This window comes from Marmota monax, unplaced genomic scaffold (genome assembly GCF_021218885.2).
Source record: "Marmota monax isolate L192 unplaced genomic scaffold, Marmota_monax_Labrador192_F-V1.1 WCK01_AAM20220418_F8-fsc00183, whole genome shotgun sequence".
In the NCBI taxonomy this organism is placed as follows: Eukaryota; Metazoa; Chordata; class Mammalia; order Rodentia; family Sciuridae; genus Marmota; species Marmota monax.
Window position 1 is genome coordinate 1,862,751 of NW_026694841.1, and position 27,650 is coordinate 1,890,400.

Sequence of the window (27,650 nt, forward strand, 5' to 3'; positions counted from 1 at the left end):
CAGGAGCAAAGGAGGTTTATTTTACCCATAGGTGGCACAAGGGCAGAGCACTCAAGAGTGGACCCTGCTCCTTTAGAGAGGACAGATCCTTCAACCAGGGGCTTCCCTGAGACATGGGTTCTGCTTGGTCAGACTGCACATGGTAGGAGACTGAACGTGGCCCACCTAAATGTCAAACACCTAGGGCCTGGAGGGCCATGGTGGCGATTTTCTTTCTAGCTACATCCATAGGCCGAGACCTGGCCAGGGCACTGCTCTGTGCTGACTTCCACTTCAGTCAAGTGTCAAAACAAAAGGATCTGCAAAGGCAACAGACTGTCCTTAGCATCTCACAGTCAGGATGAAGCGCCACTGGATTCTGCAGGATGGAGTGCGGGTTATTTGGTGGAAAATTACTATGTTGAGGGCAATGAGCGTGATTCCTGGAGTGGACGACGTGCATGGTCTGGAGTTTAGTAAGCCAGCTGGGGTTGCACCCACCACCTCGGCATGCTGTCCACAGCCAATGCCAAGCTTTAGAGCAAGTGATTTCTTTCTTTTTTGTGGTACTGGGGATGGAACCCAGGGCCTCGTGTGTGTTAAGCAAAGTGGTCCGCCACTGAGCTCCACCTCCAGCCCTTTTTATTTTTATAATAATGACATTTTGGTTCCATATATGCATACAGAAAGCACAGCTTTTTAAAATCAAGAGATCTGGGGAGTATATGTGGATCCTAGGCTGCTCTCAGATGGACTTCCTCCGTGGGCCTGGACTGGCTGGTCAGGCCTTCCAGCCAGAAGTTCCACAGACTGAGGTTCATGTGGGAGAGACTCACAGCTGGGTGTCTACCTGACCACGCAGAGTTAGCAGCACCCAATCACTCGCATTTTGCCCACAAGAAACAGAAAGGACAAGCTCCACAGGGAGAGACAGCACCTAAAACACACAGGGCTTACGACACCAGGCCCAGGAATTACCACGTGACAGAAGCCTACAGGTGGTGGTGATTGGATCAGAGTGGGATTACTGATCACACATCTCTATATGCACACAGAAAACGAGTGTTACTGAAAGTGGAAGGTCAGCTGCCGAGGAGTCATGAACTCTTTCACCATCTCGTCGGTGACCTCCTTGCGCCGGGCCTGGTGCTCCGCGATCAGGGGCTGCAGGACGTCTATGAGAGTCTTCTTAAGCTCCCCGGTGAGCATGGCCCCGCTGGAGTAATCCTGGTGGCAGGCAGAGCCCAGCACAGGAAGAGGGAGGGAGGGAGGGAGGGAGGGAGAGGGAGGAAAAAAAAGAAAAGAAAAGGAAAGAAGGGAGGGAGGTTGGTCACTTGCAGCCCTCCACCCAGAATGCCCACTGTTAGCACCAGACCCCGTGTTTCCATAGCTTTTCTTTCACTAAAACTTTTTAATTAGTCCACACCTGCACAACAATACATCTGAACAATTCTTATTTAACATTTCCTGTGTCAGACAGACTGTAGCTTTTTGCTATGATTATTACCCCTTCGGGATGTGAGAAGCTTTTTCTTACTCCAGGTCACTTCCTTGGTAAAGACTCTGAGAACTGGAAAACCTGAGGTGCAGACTGCACACTTTTGGGCTCTCTGTCTCCACAGCCCACCTGTTTGCCGAGGCCATGTGGGAACTGGCTCACAGACCCTAAAGCACAGTCACAGCAGCATGGCCCTGTTTTAACTTATACTTGTCTCACAGCTGGTAGGATGAAACCTTTCTGTATTGGTTACTAAATTCAATTTGTATTTTTCTTTTTTGAACTAAACTTGAGTCCTGCTCAGTTCTCCCTCCCTCCTGTTGAGTATTGCTCCTGAGCCAGGGCAACTGGGAAAGCTCCACCCACCCAGAATACCCGGCTGCTGACCACCCAGGCTCCTGTCTCACCTTCCTGATCTGCTCCAGCCTGTCATCATCCTCCAGGAAGAAGGTCAGGTACATGAAGGACACATCCACGTCACAGTTGCCCCCAAACTGCCTGTGCTCCTCCACAGTGTCTCTCCCTCCAGAAAATGCATGCTTGTTGACCTGTGACAGTACGAGGACAGAGGCCGGTTAGACCTGGCTCACATGGTGGACGACAGGCCCGAATGCCCTCAGATTTGGCACCAGAGGAAGGCCGAAGTTTATGGATGGTGGGAGGACAAAAAAATGGCAGTGGGAGTCAGGATGGAGAAGGGGTGAGGGGGAAGGTAGGATACTGTCCAACCATTCCCAGAGCCCCAGGAGCGTAGTGGTCAGAGAACATAAGCACTGACCAGGCTGAAATGTGGAGAAATGGCCTTGAGAGTTTGTGGATGCCAGGCTTCAGGGAAAGGATGAGCCAAGTCACCTACACAGCAAGGGGTGACCAGAAAGGGCGGCCACTCTCAGGCCCAGGTAGTGCCCTCATGTGTGACAGAGAGCAGCACCATTGCCAAGGTGGACACAACAAGAGGGTGCGCAAGGACACGACCTAAGGAAAGAAAGGCTCACAGAGGTCAGGACGAAGGGGCCTGAAGGCAGGTCCCCACTTAAAACAGGCAGTTTTAGGTGCTGAAGAAAAACTCAGAAATTAACAAAAAGTATTTTAAAAATCACTGATAATCCTGGAGAAATTAGGGCCGGGGCGGGGGGTGGGTGGTGGGAAGCCCAGAGGGTAGATAGAATTCTTTCCACTTTCCTTCAGTGAACATTTGAGAAGCTAATTACTTATAAATGCCATTTTTTTTTTTTAATGGGGAAAAGGGTGGGCAGAGTCAATGAAACCAAGTTGATACTTTTAGGGTCTCCTTAGAAATAGGTGGTGCTTGTTAGGGGTAGAGATCATCAGCCACCTGTCTCCGCCTCTGAGGGATGCTGCTGAGCAGCTGTGGCTGGCTGACGGTGGCATGTGTAGGGGTCTGCTTGCATACTCGCCTGAGGTCAGTCACCTCAAGAGTATCTTGAGGTGACTGGGGTGGAGCCCCCATAAAGTCCCAAGGACTGAGCAAGTCTGAGAGTTGGAAAGTTCAGCCCCACTTTTCATGGGCTGAAGAGGAGGAGGAGGCTAGAGACTGCATTTAATTAAAACTTTTGGATGAGATTTGCCGACATGTGGAAGCTCCTGGGAGCAGTGTGCCCAATGGGGAGGGACATGGAAGCTCTGTCCACTTCCATACACTGCCCCGCCATCTCTTCACCTGGCTGTTCATCTGGGTCCTTTGCAATAAACTATCTGATACAGTTTCCTGAGTTCTGTGAGCTGATCTAGCAGATTAATCCAGCCCAAGCAGGGGGCTGTGGGAACCTGATTCACAGTCGGTTAGTCAAAAATATGGGTGCCTGGATTTGCAACTGGCCCTGAGAGCAGGGGCGGCTGTGGGCTGATATGCAGCAGAGCTGCATGGCATGGAACGATGCTGGCTTCCATCTGCTGAAGAAAGGCTTGGTGAGGGTACCACCCCCACGCCTGCTCTGTGTTGGAGAGGAAGGGAACACCTGTGTGCCTTGTCACCTGAGAGGCTGTATCACCGGGCTTGACAGGGTGGACCTGGGTTCCAATCCTGGCCCCACTGCTTCCCAGCTGCAGGAACCTCTCTGAGCCTTGATTCCCTCACCTGTAAAAGGGACACTAGCTGGCTACCACCAGCACAGTTCTGAAGGGGCTGGAATCGGTGCCTTCTCTTCTCTGAGTTGAACATGGAGATTTAGAGAGGGAGGGCCTGACCCTGACCTTCCCTGCAGGCTGCTTGTGACCCTGGTGACCCTCAGCAAGCCTGACCCTGGGCTCACTGCCCCAGTCTCTGGGGTCTCAAATGAAAAACTTCCCCAGTCATAAATCTTTTTTTAAAAAATATTTTTGGTTCTTTCTTTTTTATATATATATTTTACTTTAGTTGTCGGTGGATGTAATACCTTTGCTTTATTTATGTGGTGCTGAGGATCGAATCCAGGGCCCCACACATGCAAGGCCAGCACTCTGCTGCTGAGCCCCAGCCCAGCCCAGTCATAAAAAACCTCTTGAAAACAAACCGATGGCTTCTCTACTGGCATCTCCCTCGCTCTCTGCACTCCGTGTTCTGGAAGTTTGAGCCAAAAGTGAAAGGGAAAGAAAAAGCCTGTGTACGCCAGCTTCCAAGTGAGGACGGCTGGTGGAGGCCACTTCCTGAAGAACTTGGATGAAAAGTCCCCCATCGTCACCAGAACCTGAATGGGACTTCCCAGAGAGCCAGGGCCTGGCAGTGACTCAGACGGCTGCATCACATGCCTCAGATACGGTTCCCATTGCCCTGCTGCAGTCTACCAGCCCACGGACACAGCCCTGGAAATGTTAGTGTGCACTCGTGAGGGGTCACACCCACACTGTAGTTCACTACCAAGTCAGACAACTGGGGCCTTAGCTGGGCACAGTGGCGCACATCTGATGTCCCAGCTACTCAGGAGGCTGAGGCAGGAGGAGCACAAGTTTGAGGCTAGCCTCTGTAACTTAGTGAAGCCCTGTCTAAAATAAAAAATTAAAAACAGCTGGGGAGGACGTGGCTCAGTGGCAGAATGCTTGCCTGCCATGCGTGAGGCACTGGGTATGATCCTCAGCATCACATAAAAATTAACAAATAAAATAAAGGCATTCTGTCCATCTACAACTGCAAAAAAAAAAAGGTGGGGATGCTGGGGATAGCTCACTGGCTTCCATTCCTAGTATTGAAAGCAAAACAAAACAAAAAAAGGACTCAGACCCTGGAAATAAGGAAGTGGAAACTAATTTCTATTTTTAGGTTTCCCAGTGACTTGACAGTACCCATGCCATGCCGGGCAGGGCACTTCTGAGTTTGTCTCCACGAGAGGGCTCCAGGACAGCAGCCTGAGGCCCTGGTAGGGCTGCTCCTTCCTGGTGGTGGGAGCTGGGCTGCGAGAGACCCTTGGCCTCGTGGCTGTCACCTATAGAAGGATGAGCACCCCGAGCTCCCAGGAGAACAACAGAAACCACGAGTAAGGTACCCGGCCCAGGCCTGGGCTTGGCAGTGTGACAGTCCTTATTATGAACTGATAACATCCTCATTAATTATGACTTTGCTTCCAAAGCAGAGCACTGGTAAGAAAGGCAGGGAAAACAGAAAAAAGAAAGAAAAAGCCCTTAGATTAAAGAAAAAAAAAAAAAAAAAGGGTATGGACAAAATACCTCCGTTTTATATGTTTTTGTGTGTGCTGAGCACGGAACCAGGCCTTGCTCGTGCTGCGCAAGCACCCTACACCCCACCCCAGCCTCAGCCCTTAGATTTTAATCTAAATGAAGGGAACAAACCATAAGGCAACCACCCTTCTGGGAAGGGGCAGCTGTCCCCTGCGTGCAGGAAACAGGGAGAGGTGGTTCAGCATCGCGGTGGCGTGGCCGCCGGGGGGCTAGTGTGTGTCCCCTTTCCAGCGTGCTCCTGGTCCCAGACGGCCTGCACCCCACTGCTCACCTTGGTCTTGATCTGCTTAGCCGTGTCTGTGAGGAAGATGGAGGAGTTGGGATCGCTGGCGCTCATCTTGGTCTGCGCGCCCTGCAGGGCAGGGAAGAAGGTCGAGTGCAGCAGGGCTGGTTTGGGATAGCCGATCCGCGGGGCCACGTCCCTCGTCATCCTGAAGTAGGGGTCCTGTGAGGAGACAGGGAGCCAAGCCCAGAGGGCCTTCATGGAGTCTGGCATTGCTTCACTAATTGCCAGAGGCGGGCTTTCCCCTCCTCCAACACCAAACCGAGCTCCTCAAAGATGGAGGGCCCCGACACGCAGAACCTGGGTGTGCCTTCTGACCTGGTCAATGGCACACGGGATGAGGCACTGGATGTCCGTCTTGTCCTGGAAGATCTGCGGGAATGAGTTGCTGAAGGAGGGAGCGGCCTGGATGGCGGGAAAGCTGATCTTCCCTGAAAGCGAGGGGAAACACTTTCACACAGAGACCACTGCTTTTCTGGCCACTTAACCCAGCTAAAGGGACAGACAAGAGTAGGTTTTGTCCCCAGTACAAAAGTAATAATTATACTAATATCTGAAAAATACAGAAAAATGGAGAGAAAGAAAACTGTTCCCAGCGTGTCCTCCATGCTTCCTGTTTCCCTCTGTGCATAGGTGTTGGTCTTACACACCCAGTCCTTGACCTTCTCACTCGGTGACATCTGCACATGCCCTTATTGCTCTCTGTCTTCAATTATTGTAAATTAGGACGACTATCTTGGTACATAAAAGTTTCCAGTATTTAGTTTTGTTCCAGGGATTGAAGCCAGGGGCACTTAACCACTGAGCCACATCCCCAGACCTTTTTTATTTATTATTTTGAGACAGAGTCTCACTAAGTTAATAGGGCCTTGCTAAGTTGCTAAGGCTGGCTTTGAACTTGTGACCCTCCTGAGCTGCTGGGATTTCAGGCTGCACCACTGCGCCCAGCAGCCTTATCTTTTTCTTTCTTTCTTTTTTCTCTCTCTCTCTTTCTTCTAACCCTCAAAGTGGATGACTAAGGAGAGGGATAGTCTTACAGCCCAAGGCACAGCTTCATGTAGCCTAGAAGTGGCTGACTGCTATGCCAACTCTTTATGTTTCGGGGAAATCCTATACCCGAGTGTCTTATTTAAAGAGATAAACTGCAAATGCTAACACCTTGGAGACAGCCTAAGTCCCTGGAGCAGATGGTTAAAGAGCAGACACTTCGGCCCAGGCTTTGGTTCCACTGCTCTGTGACTTATTATTATTTTAAAAATAATTTTAGTTGTAGTTGGACACCATACTTTTATTTTTATGTGGTCCTGAGGATTGACCCCAGGGCCTAGCACATGCTAGGTGAGTGCTCTACCACTGAGCCACAACCCCCCCCCCGCCCCCCATGACTTATTTTTATCTGGAGACAGGGCCAAAGTTGCTGAGGCTGGCCTACAACTTGAAATCCTCCCCAGTCTCTGGAGTCATTGAGATTACAGGGGATGCTGCCAAACCTGGCTTGCTTGGGATTCTTTTAAAAGCACCCATTCTCCTCCTCTGAGCCTTGCTCATCTCACTGGGGGAAAGGCAGTTCACAGATGGCGTGGCCCTTACCAATGCAGTCACTGTCAGTGAAGCCGAAAATGCCCTTCACTTGGTTGAAGGTGACGTGCTTCTGAATCTTCACCACATTCTTGTAGAAGCCTGAGCTCATCCTGCAGAGACAGTTAGAATCAGACCTGAGCTGGGAGAGCTCCACCAGGGGCGAAGTGGACACTGATGAGGTATGGTGTGGGCCAGGCCCAGGCCCCAGACCCCATGGGGGATGGTATGTAGCCAACATGTGAATACTGGAAGGTGTGGAAAAGCCACCTGCAAGGGTACCTGCAGAAGCCAGAAGAGATACACTTTTACCTGTGGAGCTGACCAGAAGAGGGAGAGCAGCATGGAGTCATGCAAACAAAGAAGCACAGCAGATTAGAGGCACAGGGGCTGGCAGGGGCTGTCCAAAGCCTGCCAGGCAGCAGTTCAAGGTGTGGTGGTGCTCAGTGGTGGGAGGCCTAGGAGCTTTCCTGCCAAGACTGACTGCTTCCTGCAGCTGGACAGAGCATATGGACAGGACTGATGGGCCCAGTAAGGAGGAGGGTTAGTCTCAGTGCTGATGGGCCTCACTGGCATCTGGTCACTGCTTCCCAACCCCAAAGGGCAGGGCTGACTCCCTCCCCAGCAACAGGGTGGGACCACAGGAGCTGTTTAACGCAATTCTCTCTTCTGGACGGTACAGGGTGTGGCTATGAGGCCTAGACCTGAGGCAGCCAATCTACCACCAAAGGGAATTAGGCTAAGATCAAGCAAACACAGGGGGCAGAGCGGCTTCCTACATGGCGCCTTGTGACTGCCTTCAGTAGCTGACTCTTCTCTGGGCCCTACATGTGTCCAGCATTGCAGTGACAGAAAGGGAACAGTGTGAAGTCTAAAGTTCACTGAATGCATGGCAGGAGATGTGCTATAGGCCAGACTCAGTATCCCCTACAAAACTTATGCTGCAGTTTAACTGCCCTTGTGATGGAGTATGAGTTGGGACCTTTAAGAAGTGACAAGCTGGGGGCCGGCCCTCACTAGTGGGTTAAGACTGTTACGTGTGATGGACCCCTTTCCTTGCTCTGTCTCGAGAGCTTGTGTGTCCTCTGCCTTCAACTATGGGGTGACAAAGGACAAAGGCCCTCCATAGATACTAGTGCCCAGTCTCTAGACTGTGAAAAATGTCTTTTTCTTATAAACAAACCAGTCTGCGGTATTCTCTCACAGTAGCAGAAAAGGGACAAAGACAGGTAAGACCTGGATACTTGCTGACACTGCCCACTGCCCTTTTGAGGTAGCAGCATCACCTCTGTTTCTCAAACAGAGACTGGCCCCCCAAATCTGTGCTTTTCTCTTCACTTCTCACAGCTTTCAAAAAGTTTAGATGCCTGGCATGAGGTGGAGAGCTCCTGGATCCTCTGGGCAGGGGGAAGGTGGCTATCTGAGTGAAGGGCCACTGGCTGCCAGGCTGGGTCAGTGGAGGCAGTGGCCCACCACCAGGGTCTGTGAGGTGAAGCAGCCAAAGGCGGGCTTCCTCTATGGCTTCCACTTAGCAGCCAGCTGGTTTTTCAGTCCCAGGGCTCCGGGCATGGTGGGATAGGAGCTGGGAAGGACTCACCAGGAGCATCCCAGCTCATAGTACAGCAGCGGAGCTGACAACCTCCACCAACTGGAAAGATATGCACTTTTTCTTCCTGCTAAGACAGGAACTAGCCTGAAGGAGTGGCATCCTGGGGAGCAGCAGCAGAGCTCACACCTTCCAAAATGGGTTATCTGCATCTGGGGAGAGGGGCCATAGGCTCCCTGCACCTTGGGGTGGAGGACACTGAACCTAATCACCAGGACAAACATGGATTTCCACATGAAGTCACGCTGCACAAGAAGGTACCCTAGTGCCCACGAGGGGAGGTCCACAGCAGCCCAGGCAGGGACAGACACAGCACAGCAGCCAATGGCACACATCAAGGCCTCTCAAGGGCAAGGAGGAACACACCTGCCTGCCCTGTGAGTTGCAGCTGTGACCCAGCCTTGCACACACAGGGTCGAGCGCTAGAAGAGGTTTTAGAAGGCGACACATTTGTTGAGGCTCACCAAGGTGCCAGGCACTCTCCTCACCACTTCATGTGCAGAAATGTGCTCAGTCCTCATACACCCCGTAGTGGGCACTGCTATCCCCAGCTCTCCTCATCTCCACCCCTTCCTTGTCCTCCCAACACCTGGCTGTCACTGCGGTGACAGGGGTAGCTGTTTTGTCTCCTGATCCCTCTCTCCACACACCCTGGCCTGACATAGAGGAGATGCTCAGTAAATGATCTGCAGAATAAAGGAGAGGAGCCAAGAAAGGCAGAGACCATGCCTTAGGTGCATGAGTCACACAGCGGTGTCAGCTGGGACTTGAACCTTGGTAGAGCCGGGCAACCTCTGCTGTGTTGCCTCTTGATATCGTCATGCACTCCAACTTCACAGGAAAGTGGACCCTGGAGATTTAGGGACTTGCCCAGGGAGCCAGACCAAGTGGGGATAGAGCTGGGTCTGAAATACAAGTTTTCATACTCTGCCTCCTCAAGACCTCTGCAGGCAGGGCCACAGGACTCCTCGCCCCACAGAGGCTTCACTATGCTCCTCACACCCAACTGGAGGCCAAGTCTGACTTCGTGGTTTCGCTAGCTACTAAGGACCAGGAAGCAGCTCTGTTAAGCAAAAACGCCGCTTTTGAGTAAAATCCACAAAAGTAAAACACTCAAGTGTTTGGAAGAAATTCTTAAATGGGGTGATGTATTGTTTGATTTTCATTTCACTCATGTAAAATTTAATTCATGTTTATAGAGAAAAAGGAAGTTCAGCCAGGAGCTGAGACCCTAGTTACCAAAGATGGCTCAGAAAACGGCTGCTACAAGTGCCACATTCAGAACGTGTTAAAGGGCTGGGCATGTGGCTCAAGCGGTAGCGCACTCGCCTGGCATGCGTGCGGCCCGGGTTCGATCCTCGGCACCACATACAAACAAAGATGTTGTGTCTGCTGAGAACTAAAAAATAAATATTAAAATTAAGAAAAAAAAAAAAAAAAAAAAGAACGTGTTAAAGAGGTTGGTGATGTGTGGTCTCTTTACTGCCCTGGTCATGTGCAGGGTGCCACCTGTGAATTATTTGAGCTTATTTGAGTGTCATTTGGCCTTGAGCCAAGGAGATTTAGGGTTGGCATTGGAAACTATTTGTGGCTCCTCCCACTCAAAGGATGGCGCCACGCACATGACCTCTGAGCTCAGCTATGGAGACCACTGCCGTTGGAAGCTGGACAGCTCACCTCCTACCTTAGTTGGTGAAGAACATTCTATGGAAAACCTTTGATCTTTCAAGGATCCCCTAGTGCAGCTATGCTCACATGACAGAAGAAAGGAATGAGATTTAAGAAAACACCTAACAGGTGACGTCAGAAAAAGAATTATCCCTATGCCTATGAAGCTTGCACTTGACTTCAAGTACCTACATAAAGGGAGCATTCTGGGAATTGGAACAGCTATGCTCCTGGGTGCTGGCGGTTTCTGCTGCCCCTGGGGTGTTCCCTCATGCCTGCCTTGGCCGGGCAACTTGGAGTGAGACAGCACAGGAGGGACCCCAGCAAGATGACCATCACTTTGCATAATCAGCTCCCCAAGGAGTGCCATGTTTTTAGGACTCATGATTTTTTTTATGGTGCTGGGTATGGAATTCAGGGGTCCCTACACATGCTAGGTAAGCACTCTCTGCCATGGAGTTACACCCCAGCCCTCAGGAAATGTTTGTTGAAATAAACAGCTTTCTTCTTGTGAGGGCTGATCAAAGTCATGTTTTTCTAACACATCTCTTGGAATTATCTGGGACAAAGTCCAAGTCCTCAGAAGTTCAAATCCAAGGATTTTCAGAATGACATATGTTGACCCATCAAAGGCTGATTTAAATTACTAGATTGTGAGGGCGACTGTGTAACCAGTGGGGTTTCCTCTACCAGGACTTGAAGGCTGGCCATCCCGGGAGGAAAGAATGATGCAGAAGTACCTACCCGTCACAGGCTGAGGTGGCAAGGCACGGTACCACCAAGCCACACCAGGCTTTTACCTTTTGTAAATGTAATTGTGAAGGCAATAGCTATGTCCCTAAAATGCTCACAATTTCTAATCCTTTAGATTACGATTTTTCAAAAGGAGAAAAAAAATAAACACCCAAAAATCAAAACCCAAAACCATTTTCTCAGCCTTAAGCCATTTTGGATGTTTCCGGTTTCGTGTCTAATTCTACGCACAAGAGGTGGCCAGAAGCGTTCTCCTTACCCCATGTATTCAAGGTCGGAGAAGATAAAGGTCTTGTTGATGTCAAAGCCGCAGGCAATGATGTCCTTGGCATTCTCTATGGTGTAGGAGTAGGCCTGGTCCAGGCTCAGGTCCTTCCATAGGTACTTCTCGTCGTCAGACATCTGGACCACCAAGGGCACATTGAACACATCCTGCAGCCACCTGGGAACAAGGGAGAATGCAGGTGCCTGTTGTCCTTGAGAAAGAATGTGACTTTGCTTATGAACATGTGCTTTCTGCTTATTTTCTGCCTATGAAACCACATGATCTTATGCTGCTAATTTGACTAGTCCTCATGATGAAATCTACTACCATGTACCATGTGGACCCAGAGGGCCTCATAAGCTAGGTTCTGAGCTGCTTTTCCACACTTTATTGATAATTTACAAGGTAAGCGTTGGTGTTCTCATCTTGCAAATGGGGGATGCCCAGGCTGAGCTGTGGCTGCCTAAGGGGGCATGAGCAGGGAGCAGGCAGAGGAGTGCAGCAGGCCCAGGGAAGCTCAGCAGTATAAGGGTGCCAGGGCCTGACTTCCTGGCTGCTGGGCAAGCAGTCACACATCTGCAGTTCTAGAGACGGCTTGCAGGTCAGTCTGGGTTCATGGGAAAGTGAGAGAAGTCATCTGAGGAGTACTTACTTGGTGAAAATAAACGGGATGAGATGACCTACATGCATTGCCTCAGATGAGGGGCCCCTGCCTGTGTACAGATAAAACGGCTTCTTATTTTCATAGGCATCAAGAACTTGATTCATATCTCTAATGGAAGAAAAAGAACATGATTTTTTAAGGAAAAATATCAAAGCACCTAGTCACATTTTGTAAATGAAAAATAAAGAGACAAAACATCATTGATAATAACTAGGATGTTATTTTGGTGTCTATGATATAAAAACAACAGGGAACATATCTTTTTGGGGGTACTGGGGATTGAATTCAGGGGCATGCAACCACTGAGCCACATCCCCGGCCCTATTTTGTATTTTATTTAGAGACAGGGTCTCACTGTGTTGCTTAACGCTTTGCTCTTGCTGAGGCTGGCTTTGAACTCGAGATCCTCCTGCCTCAACCTCTGGTTTACAACAGATTTCTCCTGTGAATGACTGTTTGAAAACACATTCAAGTTTGGAGTAACAGGTCTAAAAGGGACACGAATGGGCAGCCCTGGGACTCTTCTAGAATTCCTACGATTATCAAAGTGATTGTACTCTTTACACCTCCCTTGGAGATACCACACCAATACCATGGGATTCTTGTTAGAATCACCCAGCCCAGGAAAATGACAGGGCTCCACGCAGGCCTGACTTGGGGAGGAGCAGGAGTAATGTCCCCTTGGGGTTCAGAATGAAGTTCCCATTTAGAGATCTGAGTAGGGAGGCCTGAGCCAGCACGGGACTCAAGTGTCTTCACCCGTGAGTCATTGTGGAGCTGTCCCTTCTCCCCTGGAGATGGAGGCACACAGACAACACAGAGGACCCCCCTTGCTGGCTGTCCATCAGCACCCCTGGCAGGGCTGTTCCAGTCACGGCTGCCTGGGCCCATCTCAGAGATTCTGAACCAGCGGGGATGTGAGATTTTGTATTTTTAAAATAAAAAAATTGATTTCAAAGTTCAGCAATGTTCAAAAGATGTTAAAACCCGCCAACACTCATGTGTGAATGTTCTGGGTTTGTGGGTAGTGTCCCAAAATAAAAGAGGAATACATGCCTGTCCCTGAAGTCAGGGTATATAGCCTGGATAACAGGTTTCTAAAAGGGGCTTCTGCTGTTCCCCAGGCCAAGGGTCAACAGAGCTGGCCGGGGGAGAAAATGAGTACTCTGGGTGTTGACACCCAGGCAGCGCCTAGCACTGCAGTTTTGCAGTGCCATTGTGTCTCTTTAACCCCGACTTCACGGATGGTAGATTAGGTAGAGGCACTCTCACATCTGAGAGTGAGCAAGGTCAAGTCGCAAGCTCCCTGAGCAAAGAGCTTGCAGGATTAGTATGCTGAGGAGAAATAAAAAGTAAGTCACAAGGGCAGGGAGGACTGTGGAATATTAGGATGAAAACCTTTGTCTCATGGTCAATGAATTGGTAAGTCTTGAGCTGACCAAGGCGGGTTGGAAGAGAAGAGTATAATGATCAAAGCAGGAATGCAAAAAGGGACAGGAGGATCTCAAGTTCAAAGCCAGTCTCAGCAACTTAGTGAGGCACTAAGCAACACAGTGAGACTCTGTTTCTAAATAAAATATAAAATAGGGCTGAGGATGAGGCTCAGTGGTTGAGTGGCCCTGAGTTCAATTCCCAGAAGTTCGTTCTTTCTTTCTTTTTTCTTTTTTTTTTTTTTTTTTAGTACTGGGGTACTAGTGCTTTGTGCCTCGCTAAATTGCTGAGGCTGGCTTTGAACTTGCTATCCTCCTGCCTCTGCCTCCCAAGCTGCTGGGATTACAGGTATGTGCCACTGTGCCTGGCCTCCAATTCCTGGTACTTATTTCTGACTTCACAGAAATAAGAGGATTGTGAAGGACTACTACCAACAAGGGCACAACAACAAAGTAGAGGCCTGGAGGGAAGAGACCAATTCCCAGGGATGACCGCTGACCTGGGCCAAGAAGAAATGAAATCCAGTGGATCTTCAACAAGTAAAAGACTCAACCAGTAACAGAGACTCCCCAAAAGCTGGGCCCAGAACCAGGTGGCTTCACTGGTTATTCCTATGAAATGTTCAGTAAAGAATGAACATCAACCCTTTGCTCTCTCCCAAGCAAACTGAAGAGAGACTAGTTTTCAACCCATACCAAACCCAGACCAGGATACACACACAGACACAGACATACCAGACCAAAATATCTGGGAATAAAAGTCCTTAAAAACTCACTATCTAGCAACATAAAATATTACACACTATGATCAAGTGGGAATTGTTCCAGGAATGCAAGTTTGACTCAACATACAAAAATTCGTCAACAAGAAGAACCATTTTAATAGAATAGAGGACAAAGTCCATGTGACCATTTGACAGAAAAGAGAAAAAGCATTTGCTAACAGTCAACATCCTTTCAAATGAACACTCCATAGACTAAGAATAAAAGAAAAGTTTGGGGCTAGGGTTGTGGATCAGTGGCAGAGTGTACATGTGAAGCACTGGGTTTGATCCTCAGCACCAGGTGAAAACAAATAAGCAAAATAAAGATATTGCCCATGTATAACTAAAAAAAATTAAAAAAAAAAAAAGGAAAGTTTGTTAACAAGAGGAAGAGAATTTACAGAACTCACAGCTAATATTATAAGACCCAGTCTCTATAAAAAATAAAAAGGACTGAGGATGTAGCTCAGTGATAAAGTGCTCCTGGGTTTGATCCTCAGTATGAAGAACAACAGTGAGACTGAAGGCCTTTTTCCTGCAACTGGGGATATACTTTCCCTACTGCTATTCAATGTAGTATGGAAGTTCCAGTCAGAACAATTAAATAAGGAAAAAAAAATATCCAAAACGGAAAGGAAAAGAGTAAAGAACTATCTTTGTTCATTGGTGACATGATCCTATAAATAGAAAACCCTATAGAATGCACACAAAAGAGAAAAATATATTAGAGAATAAACAAATTCAGTGAAGTTTCAAGAAAGATGATCAACATACAAAAATCAGCTGTATATTTCTATACAGTAGCAATAATGATATAAGTAAATGCTATTTATAATAGCATAAAAACCAGATCCATAGGAATAATCTAACCAAAGGAGTATAATAGTTATACACTGAAAACTACAAAGCATCAGTGAAAGACACTAAAAAATGTAAATAACTAGAAAGACATCCCATGTCCAGGATTGGATACTTAATAGCAATCTCTATCAAAATACCAGCTGCCTTTTTTTGCAGAAATGAAAAAGCAGATCCAAAAATTTATATGGGGCCAGGCATAGTGGAACATGTCTGTAATCCCAAAGACTGAGGAGGCTGAGGCAGGAGAATGTCAAGTTTGAGGCCAGCCTTAGCAACTCAGCAATGCCCTGTCTCAAAATGAAAATAAAGGAGGGCTGGAGTGTAGTATAGTTCAATGGTAGAGTGAGCCTAGGTTAAATCCCCAGTTAAAAAACACACACATACACATATTTATATAAAAATGATATATGGAAACACAAGGGACCCAGAATACCAAAACAATCTTGAAAAACAAGAGCAAAGTTGGAACACTCAAATACCCTCACAGTTACAGTAATCAAGGCTTTTTGGTGCTAGCATAAGACGACGATCAGTGGAGAGCCTAGAATTAAACACTTAAATATATGTTCAGTTGGTTTTCAACACGAATGTCAAGAAAAAAATCAGCAAGAAAAGAATAGTCTTTTCAAAAAACGGTGCTGGGACAGTTAGCTATCCACATGGAAAGGAATGAAGCTGGAGCCCTGTTACACACATGCACAAAAATCTAATCAAAAAGCGCCAGAGACCTAAACGTAACAGCCAGAACTGTAAAGCTCTACAGAACACAGATGTGAGTCTTTAGGACTGTGGATTAGGCAATGGTTTCTGAAATGCTACCAAAAATGTAAGCAACCAAATAAAAAAAATAAACTGGGCTTCCTCAAAATTAAAACTTCTGTACTTCAGAGGACACTATCAGAAAAGTGCAAAGGGAGCCTACACAACAGGAGAACATATCTGCAATTCTTCTGTTGGTAAGAAATTAGTTTCCAGAATATATGTAGAGAAAAGAGTTAAAAAAAAAGGACCTTGTGAAAACAGAAGGTATATCAGTAGAGTAAATGAAGGGGGGCTCAGGAGAAAGCAAAGGGGAGGTCCTGGGAGTGCAGCTGACAAAATCATGCCCTATGCATGTGTGAACATATTACAACGAATCCCACTTTTATCCATAAATGTAATGTGCCAATTAACAAAAATAAATTATTGTAACTCAACAATAAAAAGCTGAGCACCCCTGTAATCTCAGCTATTTGGGAAGCTGGGGCAGCAGGATCCTAAGTCCAAAGCCAGCCTGGTCAAGTTAGCAAGACCCAGTCTCGATAAAAAATAAAAAGGACTGAGGATGTAGCTCAGTGATAAAGTGCTCCTGGGTTTGATCCCCAGTATGGAGAACAACAAAAACATTAAAAAGGAATTAACCCAATTGAAAAGTAGGCCTTGCCTGGGGCTGTGGCTCAGTGCTAGAGTGCTTGCCTCACAAAAAAAAGGCACTGGTTTCCATCCTCGGCACCACATAAAAATACATAAAATAAATAAATATATATATATAAAAGTAAAATGTTAAAAAAAGTAGGCAAAGGATCTAAATTGTTCTCTCAAGAAGATACAAAAGTGGGGCATGGTGGCGCATGCCTGTAATCCCCTAGCAGCTTGGGAGGCTGAGCAGGAGGATCATGAGTTCAAAGCCAGCCTCAGAAAACCAAGGTGCTAAGCAACTCAGTGAGACCCTGTCTCTAAATAAATACAAAATAGGGCTGGGAATGTGGCTCAGTGGTCGAGTGCCCAAGTTCAATCCACAGTTACCCCCCAATCTCCCTAAAAAAGAAGATATATAAGAGCCATTTATGTCATAGTACATGCCTATGGTCCCAGCTATTTGGGAGGAAGCTGAGGCAGGAGGGTTGTGAGTTCAAGGCCAGCCTGGGCAACATAATGAAACCATGTCTCAAAAAACAAACAGATAAACAAAACAAAATAAAATAGAATACCAATAAGCACAGAAAAGATGTCATTAGGGAACCATCCCCTTGGGGCTGGGATGTGGCTCAAGCGGTAGCGCGCTCGACTGACATGCGTGCGGCCCGGGTTCGATCCTCAGGACCACATACAAACAAAGATGTTGTGTCTTCCTAAAACTAAAAAATAAATGTCAAAAATTTCTAAAAAAAAAAAAAAGAACCATCCCCGAAACCACAGTGAGATACTGCTTTATACCCACTAGGCTCGCTGTAAGACCAGAACAAAAGCTTAGGAAATAAGTGCTGGTAAGGCTGTAGAAATCGGAACCTCTGTACATGGGTGGCTGGAGTGGAAGATGATCACTGCTACCGTGGGACAGTTTGTCGGTTCCTCAGAAAGATAAACAGTTATCACCTAAGCCACCAATTCTATTCCCAGGTGCACATCCAGAACTAAAGCATGTCTACCCAAAAGCTTGTTTACATGCAAAATGTCCAGGGCAGCATAACTGATAACCAAACAATGAAAATAACCCAAATGTCCATCAACTAATGAACAGATAGACAAAATGTGGGGTTCATCCATGTGATGGAACCCTTTTTGGCATAAAAGGAATGAAGGCTGGGCAGAGTGGCACACGTCTGTAGTCTGAGCTACTGGGGAAGCTGAGGCAGGAGGATCTCAAGTTTTGGGTCAGCCCAGGCTACTTAGCAAGTCCCTGTTTAAAAAAAACCAAAACGGTGGGGAGGGCTGGGTCTGTAGTTCAGTGGCAGAGTGCTAGCATGCATGAGGCCCTGGGTTCAATTCCCACTACTCGGTGTGGGGGGCAGGCGGGGAGAATGAAGTAGAGACCGTCCTTGACATATAATGTAAAAACGTACCCACACAACTATTATGTTTTGCACTTTTAGTTCAATATTCAATAAATTAAAGGAGCTACTCCACACTTTATTACAAAGCAGGCTTTGTGTTAGCTGATACAAGGGTTCTGAGCTTGTTTATGTAGGCTCAGAACACTACCAACGTTATGTTAAATAAAGTACATTTGTCAAGACACAACCCATCAGAGGCTGGAATATGCACAAAGACAGGCACAATGTGGAGAATCCCAGAAAACATGCACTGAAGTAAGAGAACAAGGAACAAAGGGTGAATGTCCTAGGATGCTGCTCACACAAAGTTCCCAGAATCTGCAAAGGCAGAGGCAGAAAGCAGACTGGCACCTGCTGGCAGCTGAGACAGGGAGGACTGGGGAGTGACTGCTCACAGGAGGAATGTTTTTTCTGGGTGATGAAATGTTCAGCAGTTAGACATTCTTGAAGGCTACACACCTTGTGAACAGGCTGAGACCTACTGATCTGCATGCTTTGAAAAGGTGAGTCTTATGACATTAGTTGAATCTCAAGTAGGGAAAATAGAGTACATTTGCTCACAAGGTGGGCTGAGCAGGGCCTGCTGTCCTCTGGAGGCTGAATGTGAAGTGCCTGGGCAGTTGCTGAGTTCTGTTGGTGACCAAGTGTGAGTAGGGCAGAACACCCTGACCACTGATCACAAATTCTGTGAACAAAGTCTGGAAGTGGGCCTATCCTAACCCCAGTAATCTGTGGGATGGGAAGGCAGAATTGCCTATTTATTGATGTTATCTGCTGGAATTTATGGTCCGAGGCAGGGACACTCTATTCCTTGAACCCTCTGTTAGTTTCTCTTTTGATAGTAGTTACAAGCAGGCTGGTACAATAGGAGGAAGAAGGCTCATAATTTCAGGAAGCCTACTGTTTATTGCAGGGACATGCTGTACTTGGACATAGGAATTTTTTGTTTACATAGCTTACAGCATGTAATCTGGCACGATCTTATCTGCAATGAACTTGACCTTCATCTTATGAGGTGTATAGTCTAGAAATGAAAACTAAGGGTCTGAGAATGAAAGGATGGATGTGACCCCATAGTGATTTACTGATAAGACAGAAGAAGGTGGATGGACCCCAGTCTCCTGACAGCTGGGTCACTTTGCCTACAATACCGGGAAGTTCCAGAGAAGAGTCACCTCATGATTTAGGGAACTAAAAGAGGAAGGGCAAGAGAGCCTGTGGCGAAAAGCCCCTGACCTGTGTGAGAAGAAGATGCCTCTGCGCAGGAAGCGGTGAGGTCTTTGGCCGGTGGCTCTCTCTATTCGGTTTATCAGCTCTTTGTCAATTTTACTGCTTCCAAATTGAACTGGAAAAAAATTGGAAAAAAAAGAGATGACTTTCTTAGGTGGGAGGAAGTTTACAGAGCAGATATCACTGAAATGAAAGGGAAATAAACGTCTGAGGTGAAGAATGATAATTATCTGATCATTACATTATATACACATATATATGGAAGATCACACTGCATCTCATAAATATGTACAACTATTACATTTCAACTAAAAATAAAAATTTAAAAATGCTTGTAAATATCATATAAATTCACAAACACTAAAGTGGATTCACTTCTAAAAAGCTGAGGCTATTCTTGGGGAAAGATAGCAGCGGGCGTACCAATGAGCTTGTCATAGTCAATGCCTTTTGCACTGCTTGTCCGTACTGTCCACGGGTCCACAAAATCCTCGCTGGCTTCTGTGGCATCTGGGCCACTATTACTCTCAGGTGTTGCATTCCTAGGGGGGCAGTCAGCTTTGTAATCCTCGCCCATGGCAGCTTTGTAGCTCATCTTCAGTGATAATAACATCTTTACTGCAGAATCAATTTCATCCTAAGAAAAGAAATGAAGATGAAAGGTAAAAATATTAACAACGGCCAGGCGCTGTGGCACACACTTGCAATCTGGGGCAGAAGGATGGTAAGTTCCTGGCCAGCCTGGAACTTATTAAGACCCTATCTCAAGGGGCTGGGGATGTGGCTCAAGCGGTAGCGCGCTCGCCTGGCATGCGTGCCTCCCGGGTTCGATCCTCAGCACCACATACAAACAAAGATGTTGTGTCCGCCGATAACTAAAAAATAAATATTAAAATTCTCTCTCTCTTAAAAAAAAAAAAAAAAAAAAAAAAAAAAAAAAAAAGGACCCTATCTCTAAATAAAAATAAAAAAGGGCTGGGGATGCTCAGTGATAAAGCATCCCTGGGTTCAGCCCCCAGAACAAATAAACAAAGATAAACCAATGGCTGAGTCTGCAGAGCATCTGTCATGTGGCTGGCACTTTCACATCACATCATTACTGTGTATGGTCCACAGCAGCCCCGTGAGGTGGGCATTACTGTGACTGTCCTCCTGTCTGAGAGGTGAAGGAGCTCACCCCTGGACATGCAGGAAGCTATGGACTCAAATGCACTTCACTCTTCTCTGTTGTCCTCATGCGGGGACCACTGCCAAGAACATCCAGGGCAGCAGCAGTGTCAAGCACACGCTGTGGTCACTACAAAGCCTCAGACTTTTTAAGCACTCTGATGCCAGAGAACAGCGCCTGAAACAGAGCTGCTGACTTCCAGAGTCCCACTTGGGCACAGCTCACTTCCCTCACAGGTGTTCATGAAGTGTAACCAATGACATCACTAGAGAGAGGAAGAGCAACTCAGATACACGTCCTGAAGACGGATGAGGGTGACAGAGGTACTCCAGGGGGTTCTCTGGGAAACAGTTACTCCACTAGCTATTTTTTTTTTTTTGTAGTTGTAGATGGACAGAATACCTTTTATTTTTTTTGTGGTGCTAAGGATCGAACCCACGAACCTAGTGCCTCACACAACTAGGCAAGCACTTTGCCACTGAGCTACAACCCTAGCCCTCCACTAGCTTTTGTAGTCTCAGCAATTATCCTGTGTTTGTATATTCACTGTTTAAAAATGAATGTTAAAAAAGCAATGTAAAATGTATCCTTGGGTACCTTGGAAATCTATTAAAGACTCTTCTCTTCTAGAAGTCCATACTGGCCACCCCAGGGGGCCTGGTATTTAAAAGAACAGTCCTAATTAAGCCAATTAGTCATGCCATGCCTAAAGCTCTAGTCCAGTAATTGGCCTAGTTGGATTAGATCACAAGCAGAGAATATTCATAGTCCAATTTGCCTGCCAAGGGAAATACCAACATTTCTACTGAGCGTTCACACAGAATGTACTATAAACTGAGCTACCAGTAGAGGACCACCATGGTGCCAACCTCGTTCAGAGAGCTCTTCCCTCAGGCACAGCACCTTGGCCACAGAGGACCATTACTCTGGGGTAATCTGTGCTTCATAACATTATTTGGAATTCATAACATTTTTTGAAACTCATCAAAATAGTCCCATAGACACGAATCATATAAGAGAGATGATATTTGTCCAGGTTAGGTGGGCAAGCATGTTCTACTCATTTCACTTCTGCTATGCCTAGGCTCTATGTTTGCAATAAAATAAATGTTTAGCAAGTCTAATCTATTGAATCATCTATGGGAAGACTTGCCTTGCTTTGAAGTCCACTGAAATCAATACTTTTTGTCACTGGTTGTGTTGACAGTGCATACTCTATCTGGTCTTATTCTGCTTTGCAGAAGGCTCTACAAAGGTGAAACATTTACCCCCACATCCTTGCTCAAGGACTGTCTGTAACCTGGAAGGGAACTGAATAGATATGGAGAATTGTCTGTTTTTTTATTTATTTTTTTAATATTTATTTTTTTAGGTATAGATGGACACAACGCAATGCCTTTACTTTTATGTAGTGCTGAGGATCAAACCCGGGTCCCGCCTGTGCGAGGCGAGCGTTCCACCGCTAAGCCACAATCCCAGCCCTGAATTGTCTGTTTTTAATCTAACATGGACCAGGACACTGAAACAGAATGTAAACACTGCTGTTCTGAAGAGATGCAAAACGATATACCATCCTACTTTATTTTTTAGGTCAGGCACAGGCAGAGCCATCAGGGGTGGCAGGAATTAGGGTGGAGGTGAGGGAGGGAAGATGGCTTCTAGGTGCTACTCTGCTGGCTCTTGATTTGGGTGCTGGTGACACAGGTGTGGTCATTTTGTGACAATTCAGTAAGCTACCTGTTTAAGATGGCCATACTTTTCTGTAGGAATGGCTTTTTTTCTTGTTATTATCTCCTAAATACTGTAACAACTATCTATATAGAATTTACATTGTATTAATTAACCTAGAGATGACTGAAAGTAACGGGAAGATGTATGTAGGTTATATGCAAACACTATGTGATCTTGTAAAATGGACTTAGGCATGTGTGGATTTTGGTATTTTTTTTGGGGGGTCCTGGGACCCCTCAACAAACTCACTTACTTTTGATGCCTTTTCAGCTTTGAGGGTCCTCACAAGCTCGCCTTGAGCAGCTATGCTATTGAACAGGTCTAGTGGAGAGGCACAGGGCTCCCCGTTGGGCACGTCTGCCATCTTCTAGGATTGGGGTTCAGAGCTGGCCAGGGGGGGTCAGAGGACTCCAGCAGTGGAGACAACACTGTGGAGAAAAGAGATGGAGGTGGGGAAGGAGATTCATAGAGTGCAATTGATTTTCCTTTCCTGTATCATCTTCTTTCAGAAAAAAAGGTGTGAGTTATTAACAAAGCAAATGGATAACATAAATAAAAATGTAAACACAAATTTGGGGCCAGAAAAATGAGGATAAGAGGAAGAATAAACAATAAAGCAAAGGACTTGAAGACCAAGTTGCCTTAGAACAAGGAGGGGCTTGCATTTCCTCTGGGAACATTCACCAATGTGCTTTAGAAAACCCAAGTTCACTAGAGGTAAAAAACTGCTTTGTTCTTTATCTTAATTGCATGGGTAAAGAATTCTCAGGCCTTTGCCACCACACCCAACAAATTGCCTCTGAGCAAATGGCTTCCACTGCTGTCCAGGTGCTATGTTCTCAGACACAGGGGCCTTATCTGATCTGAGTACTATATATAGCTTGACTATTCCACATGCTGCCTTACTTAACTGCAAACCTCTGAAGAAGGTGCTTCTAAAATTTATTTATTTATTTAGTGGCACTAATGATTAAACCGAGGGGTTCTTGCCACATCCCCAGACTTTTTTTACTTTTTTAAACTTTGAGACCGGGCCTTGCCAAGTTGTTCAGGTTGGCCTCAAACATCTTGCCTCTGCATCCTCAGTAACTAGAATTATAGGCGTAGCCACCACACTCTGCTACCTGTGCCTTCTCTTAATTATTATTTTCTGTTAACCTTGAAAAACCCAAGCCCTTTCTTGGGTTAGTCACTTGCCCTGTCTCAGTGTCAGTTTCCTCATCTATAAAATGGCACTGCCAGGAACCTTTTCACCACCTCAAGAGCTGTTATAAGGACAAAATAAGAATTAAAGAAAGATCAGTAGAGGAGAGGGAGGGGAGCAAGGGGAACGAGAAGGGGGAAGTGCTGGGGATTGAATTAAGGCAAATTATATTTCATGCTTTTGTGATTATTTAAAAATGTATCCAAATGATATAAATAAAAAGAATTAAATATTTGTTTATAAGGTGTGTAGATTTTATCTAAGCCAGTAAGTCAGTGAAACTGTAATACAGAAAGGGGGAAGAGATAGCAGCCAGTGTCTTTTCCCCTTGCTGGGAACCACCTTGATTTCCAGGAAGGAAAGTTAGGTGAGACAATTGACTTAGATAACAAAGTTTAGGAGGCCTGTGACAAGAGATGGAATATGGAAGAAACTTTCATTTACTGCAGAGAGCAGGATAAACTCAGGTTCTCACTGGCTATCAGTAAGCTGACCAAATTACTCAGTCTTGAGCTCTTTCAGGGGGTCTTTGCCAGTATCAAACAACAATGAAAATAACAAAACCACAAATGACACTGCACATTATCCAGAATTCTTCTACTCTCAAAGGTGGGTGTGAGTGTGCAAGCTCTCTACTAGCAGACAGGCTTGGAACAGTCAGAAAAACTCTTTTGAGGTTCCGACACCAGGGGATGAGCCAGATCTGATGCCAAAGCCATGGTGACTATGGGCTCTCAGAACTGCAGCTGCTCCCCATATAGAATGTCTTACTCTCCTCTCCCTGGTCACCGCTCAGTATCTTTCCAATTTAAACCTCAGTTTTTGGCAGGCTTTCCTGACCCTTGTGTTTCTGTGACCAAGTGGGTCACTCCACCTTCTGAGACCCCTGAGCATTCCCTTCAGAGATTCATCAAACATGTACACTGCAGTTTAGCTCTTCATGCCTTCTTCAGTAGACAGGGCTGGGATGTGGCTCAAGTGGTAGTGTGCTCACCTGGCATGCGCAGGGCGCTGGGTTCGATCCTCAGCACCACATACAAATAAAATAAAGATGAAAACTAGTCCACTGAAAACTAAAAAATAAATATTATAAAAGAATCCTCTCTTAAAAAAAAAGCACACAGCTCATCAGTAACTGTTTACTGAATGAATCCTATAAGTCATGTGTTTCAACTTTTTTCTCGAAGTATGTTCTCTTCTAATATTTTTACAAGTAATTCAACTTGTTGAAGGTTGATTTCTCCCATCTGGACTTTAAACATCTCTTATTGAACGTCTTGACATTGATCTGGGGAGAGCCAAGCAGGTCCCCTGGAGTCATCTCTGGGTCTATTGTCTCTAGTTTGATTTCCACACCTACTAACTAATGTCTGTCTACCATCCTCACTCTTCTCTACATTTTCCTTTGGCTAACTCCATCCTTCCAAAAATGTGGTACCCTGCATGAATAGCAACAAGCAGTGGAGTAATGTTCTGAAGTCTTTAAGTAAGACCCAAATCAAGTATAGATCAAAAGTACCTTTTACAATTCCTAGCTCGCCAATTCTCCTGGAACCCCCGGGGAGAACTCCCAAGTAGGAGAACTCCCAAGTAGCGGGTGCCGGAGGCATCAGGATTGCCCTAATCCCGGAGCCTCCCTATTCCCGCCCTATTCCTGGAGGATCCGCCCTAATCCTGGAGCAGGGTCACCTTTCAACCATTCCCTCTAGCAAAATGCCAGGCGTTATTCCACTAAACTGTGGCTCTCAACATGTGGGAGTCACCCACACTACTTAAATCCTCTCCCAAAGAAGTTATAAATTACGTAACTTCTTTATTTTTTGGTAGTAGGGATTGAACCCAGGGAGCGTAACCACTAAGCCACATCTCCACCCCTTTTAAAATATTTAGAGACAGGGTTTCACTAAGTTGCTTAGAGCCTCACTAAATTGCTGAGGCTGGCTCTGAACTTGCAATTCTCCTGCCTCAGCCTCCTGAGCTGACAGGATTCCAGGTGTGCACCCAGCATGATGCAACTTCTTGAGTGAGCCTTCTAGAAATGATCAAAGATGAGGAGAACAGAACTACCATCTTCCTCATTTCATGCATTTATCCATTTGTCCTATTATTGTTTAAGCAGCTTCCTCCCCCACTCACCTACTCAACACCTTTCTTTATTTCTTTGTTAGCTAACTTTTATAATTAAGTTTAATTTCAGAGGGTATCAGCTTACTGTTCATGAACCTCTGAAATTACATCAAAGTTCCCATGCACTGGAATGAGATTTTAGGCAGGGTATCCAGGCTTCACTACTTTTTCAAAGGGGTCTGAGATGCTGAAAAGTTAAGGATCATTGCCTTACATGTTTACCACATAAGCTGCAAATACAGAGTTGAGTTTTTGTTAAGGAAAGCCTACTTATTTCATCTATTTAACTAACACTATAATCTGGAAGAAGGAGGTGCTGAAGTTACAACCATGAAGTAAACTGTTATCCCCTCTAAACAAAAATACTGGGAGTGTAAAAAGCAAAGCAGCCTTTCCATAGCAGATCTTCAGAGAGAAAACACCTAATTCCCCTTTTCAAGAACTTCATCTTATGCTCATTTTGTTCTGGATGGGCATAACAGGAACATAAAGAATGTGGACACAATACTGGGATAAGAAACAGAAATAATAATGCCCTGGGCTGTACTGAAATCATCACAGATAAAAATATACTAATTCTTTGGTGTGGGGAAGGATAGTATTAAGGCAGCCAATTCTGAAGCAGCTGGGAAGAACAGGTAACCCAGAAAAGTTTCTGGATGCCTGGAATACCACAGAGGAGGGATGATGGCTTCAGAGTGTGGGTATTAATGGTTTTGGACTGGCAAGTTCCCAGAGGACAAGAAACGGCTTCCTCAGGGTAAGTAGTTCTTTACACCCCAAACTCTGGATTAAGTTCCATTAACACAAAAATGAAAGATTATTTTTTCTCCTCCAAGTAATAAAATGAAAATTGTCTTAAAAGGAAAGAAGATATACCAGGTATTAGGTACTTTGGACATCACAAGAATGCTAATATGCTCAGATGCTGTTTAAGGAGGCCATGCCAGGAAAACATATGGCAGCCAACAAGAAGGTGCTGAAGGCAAGCTGTGAATCCAAGCAGCAACTGTTCATCCACCATCTTTATTCTCTGTGGAAGCAGGGAACCTCCTGAACTTTGGGTCAGTGGGATGAAATCAAAAGCACAATGCCCTAATCCCGAGAGACACAATCTCTTATCCTCTAAACTGAGGTTTCCTGTACTTTGGTACAAGGCTGGTTAAAACACTAAGAAAAACAAACCCCCAACCTAGCAAAGATGTTCATACATACCCAGGCTGTGGGACAAACTGCAGAGGTGGCCACCGGTCACACCAGGCAGTCCAGCAGCGGAGAATGCCCTGCTGAGACACACAGAGAGGGTCTTTAATACTCTTCAATCTCTTCTTTCAGTTTCCTTTTTAGAATAGGTACTTTTCGATCCTGTTTGGTCACCCCACCCCTTGAGCTATGTACACTTAGGAGTTTCTTATAAACCACCCATTTTCTCAGAAACGCTTTAGCCTCTTGACCAACCTCCTCGATGAGCCTGTCCAATGAGGGGCGGGCTGGCTGCTGGTGTGTGATGGCGGGGCGGGGAACTGAGACAGATGAAACCCTTAAGAGAACGAGAGTCCTATACACCTTTACTCATTGCATCAGCCACCCCCCCGCCGGGGCTGGCAGCCACATCACTTCCCCACCCTCTTCCTGTTCCCCACCCTAGGCATCTGTAAATTCCCTGAGGCTATTATGCACCGAGGCGGTGCAGTGGGAAGTCCAGAGTGCGGAGGTCGGGAGAGTGCCGGGTTTCACTCCCTGCTCGGGCATCTCCTGGCTGTGAAACCTGGGGCAAGTCACGTTACTTCCCTGCTCCTCCCTCAGTGTCCACGTCTGTGAAATGGGCACAAAGGAACCTCCAGACCCTACCGTGCAGGTGACCAAGGCGACACGACAGGCACTAAAGGACGAGGGACCTTCTGGGACAGGGAGGGAGGGAGACCATGAGGGTCGGCTGCGCCCAGGGGTATAGGTGCGCTTATACCCCTGCGCTTCGAAGCGCAGGCCGGGCTTCGAGGAAGGTGACCCGGCGCGCAGGCTGCCTCAGAGGGCAGGTCCCCGGGTGCCCCCCGCGTCCTACGGCTCCAACACCCCCATCTCCCCGCCTTTACTCACCCGGCCCAGCCGGGCCCGTCAACGCAACCGGCTCAACCACGGGTGCTTTCCTGCGCGTCCGTGGAAACGCAGTCCGGCCGGAATAACTTCCGGACCCGGTGCACCGTCATTGGCTGCTCCTTCGGGGGGCGTGGTGGATCCCGCCTCCGATTGGCTGGCGGCCCCGGCGTCGCGGCGGAACGCGGCTGGGCGGCGCGGTGCAGGCCGGACTGCCTCGGGGAATATCCAGCGCTTCCGGTGCGTGTGGTGAGCGGCGGGC

General features: G+C 46.7%; 2 protein-coding genes across 10 annotated transcripts in view; one reads left to right on the forward strand and one right to left on the reverse strand.

Moving 5' to 3' along the window:
- Positions 1 to 27,493, reverse strand: Wars1 (tryptophanyl-tRNA synthetase 1). 7 transcript variants are annotated; one of them, XM_046426336.1, is made up of 13 exons: positions 27,392 to 27,493; positions 26,510 to 26,577; positions 22,217 to 22,391; positions 19,488 to 19,701; positions 19,071 to 19,179; positions 11,955 to 12,074; positions 11,297 to 11,479; positions 7,023 to 7,123; positions 5,751 to 5,863; positions 5,421 to 5,594; positions 1,885 to 2,025; positions 1,049 to 1,206; positions 1 to 299 (listed from the first exon to the last, which is right to left on the reverse strand). In XM_046426336.1, exons 3-13 carry the CDS (start codon positions 22,325 to 22,327, stop codon positions 278 to 280), a joined length of 1,446 nt encoding a protein of 481 aa, XP_046282292.1. In that variant the 5' UTR covers positions 22,328 to 22,391; positions 26,510 to 26,577; positions 27,392 to 27,493; the 3' UTR covers positions 1 to 277. The 7 variants fall into 7 exon arrangements, with proteins under 7 accessions (XP_046282292.1, XP_046282293.1, XP_046282294.1 ...); XM_046426337.2 differs by having other exon boundaries at positions 26,510 to 26,580; positions 27,392 to 27,481; XM_046426338.2 differs by lacking the exon at positions 27,392 to 27,493 and adding an exon at positions 26,753 to 26,826.
- Positions 26,972 to 27,650, forward strand: part of Wdr25 (WD repeat domain 25) — a 132,730-nt gene continuing 132,051 nt past the window's right edge. The window contains exon 1 of one of the 3 annotated variants that reach the window (XM_058573219.1): positions 26,972 to 27,152. The gene's annotated coding sequence lies outside the window, so the exon portion shown is untranslated. Of the gene's footprint in view, positions 27,153 to 27,250; positions 27,638 to 27,650 lie in introns of those variants that run through there. The other 2 variants (XM_046426335.2, XM_046426334.2) reach the window with 2 other exon arrangements.

Bases quoted from the DNA above. Each gene is read 5' to 3' on its own strand.
- Wars1 (XM_046426336.1), bottom strand. From the start codon at position 22,327: ATGGCAGACGTGCCCAACGGGGAGCCCTGTGCCTCTCCACTAGACCTG. The intron at 7,124-11,296 runs GTAAGGAGAACG...CTGTCTCTGCAG, and splicing joins TCCGACCTTGAATACATGGG to GATGAGCTCAGGCTTCTACA. The intron at 2,026-5,420 runs GTGAGCAGTGGG...GTACTGTCACAG, and splicing joins CTAAGCAGATCAAGACCAAG to GTCAACAAGCATGCATTTTC.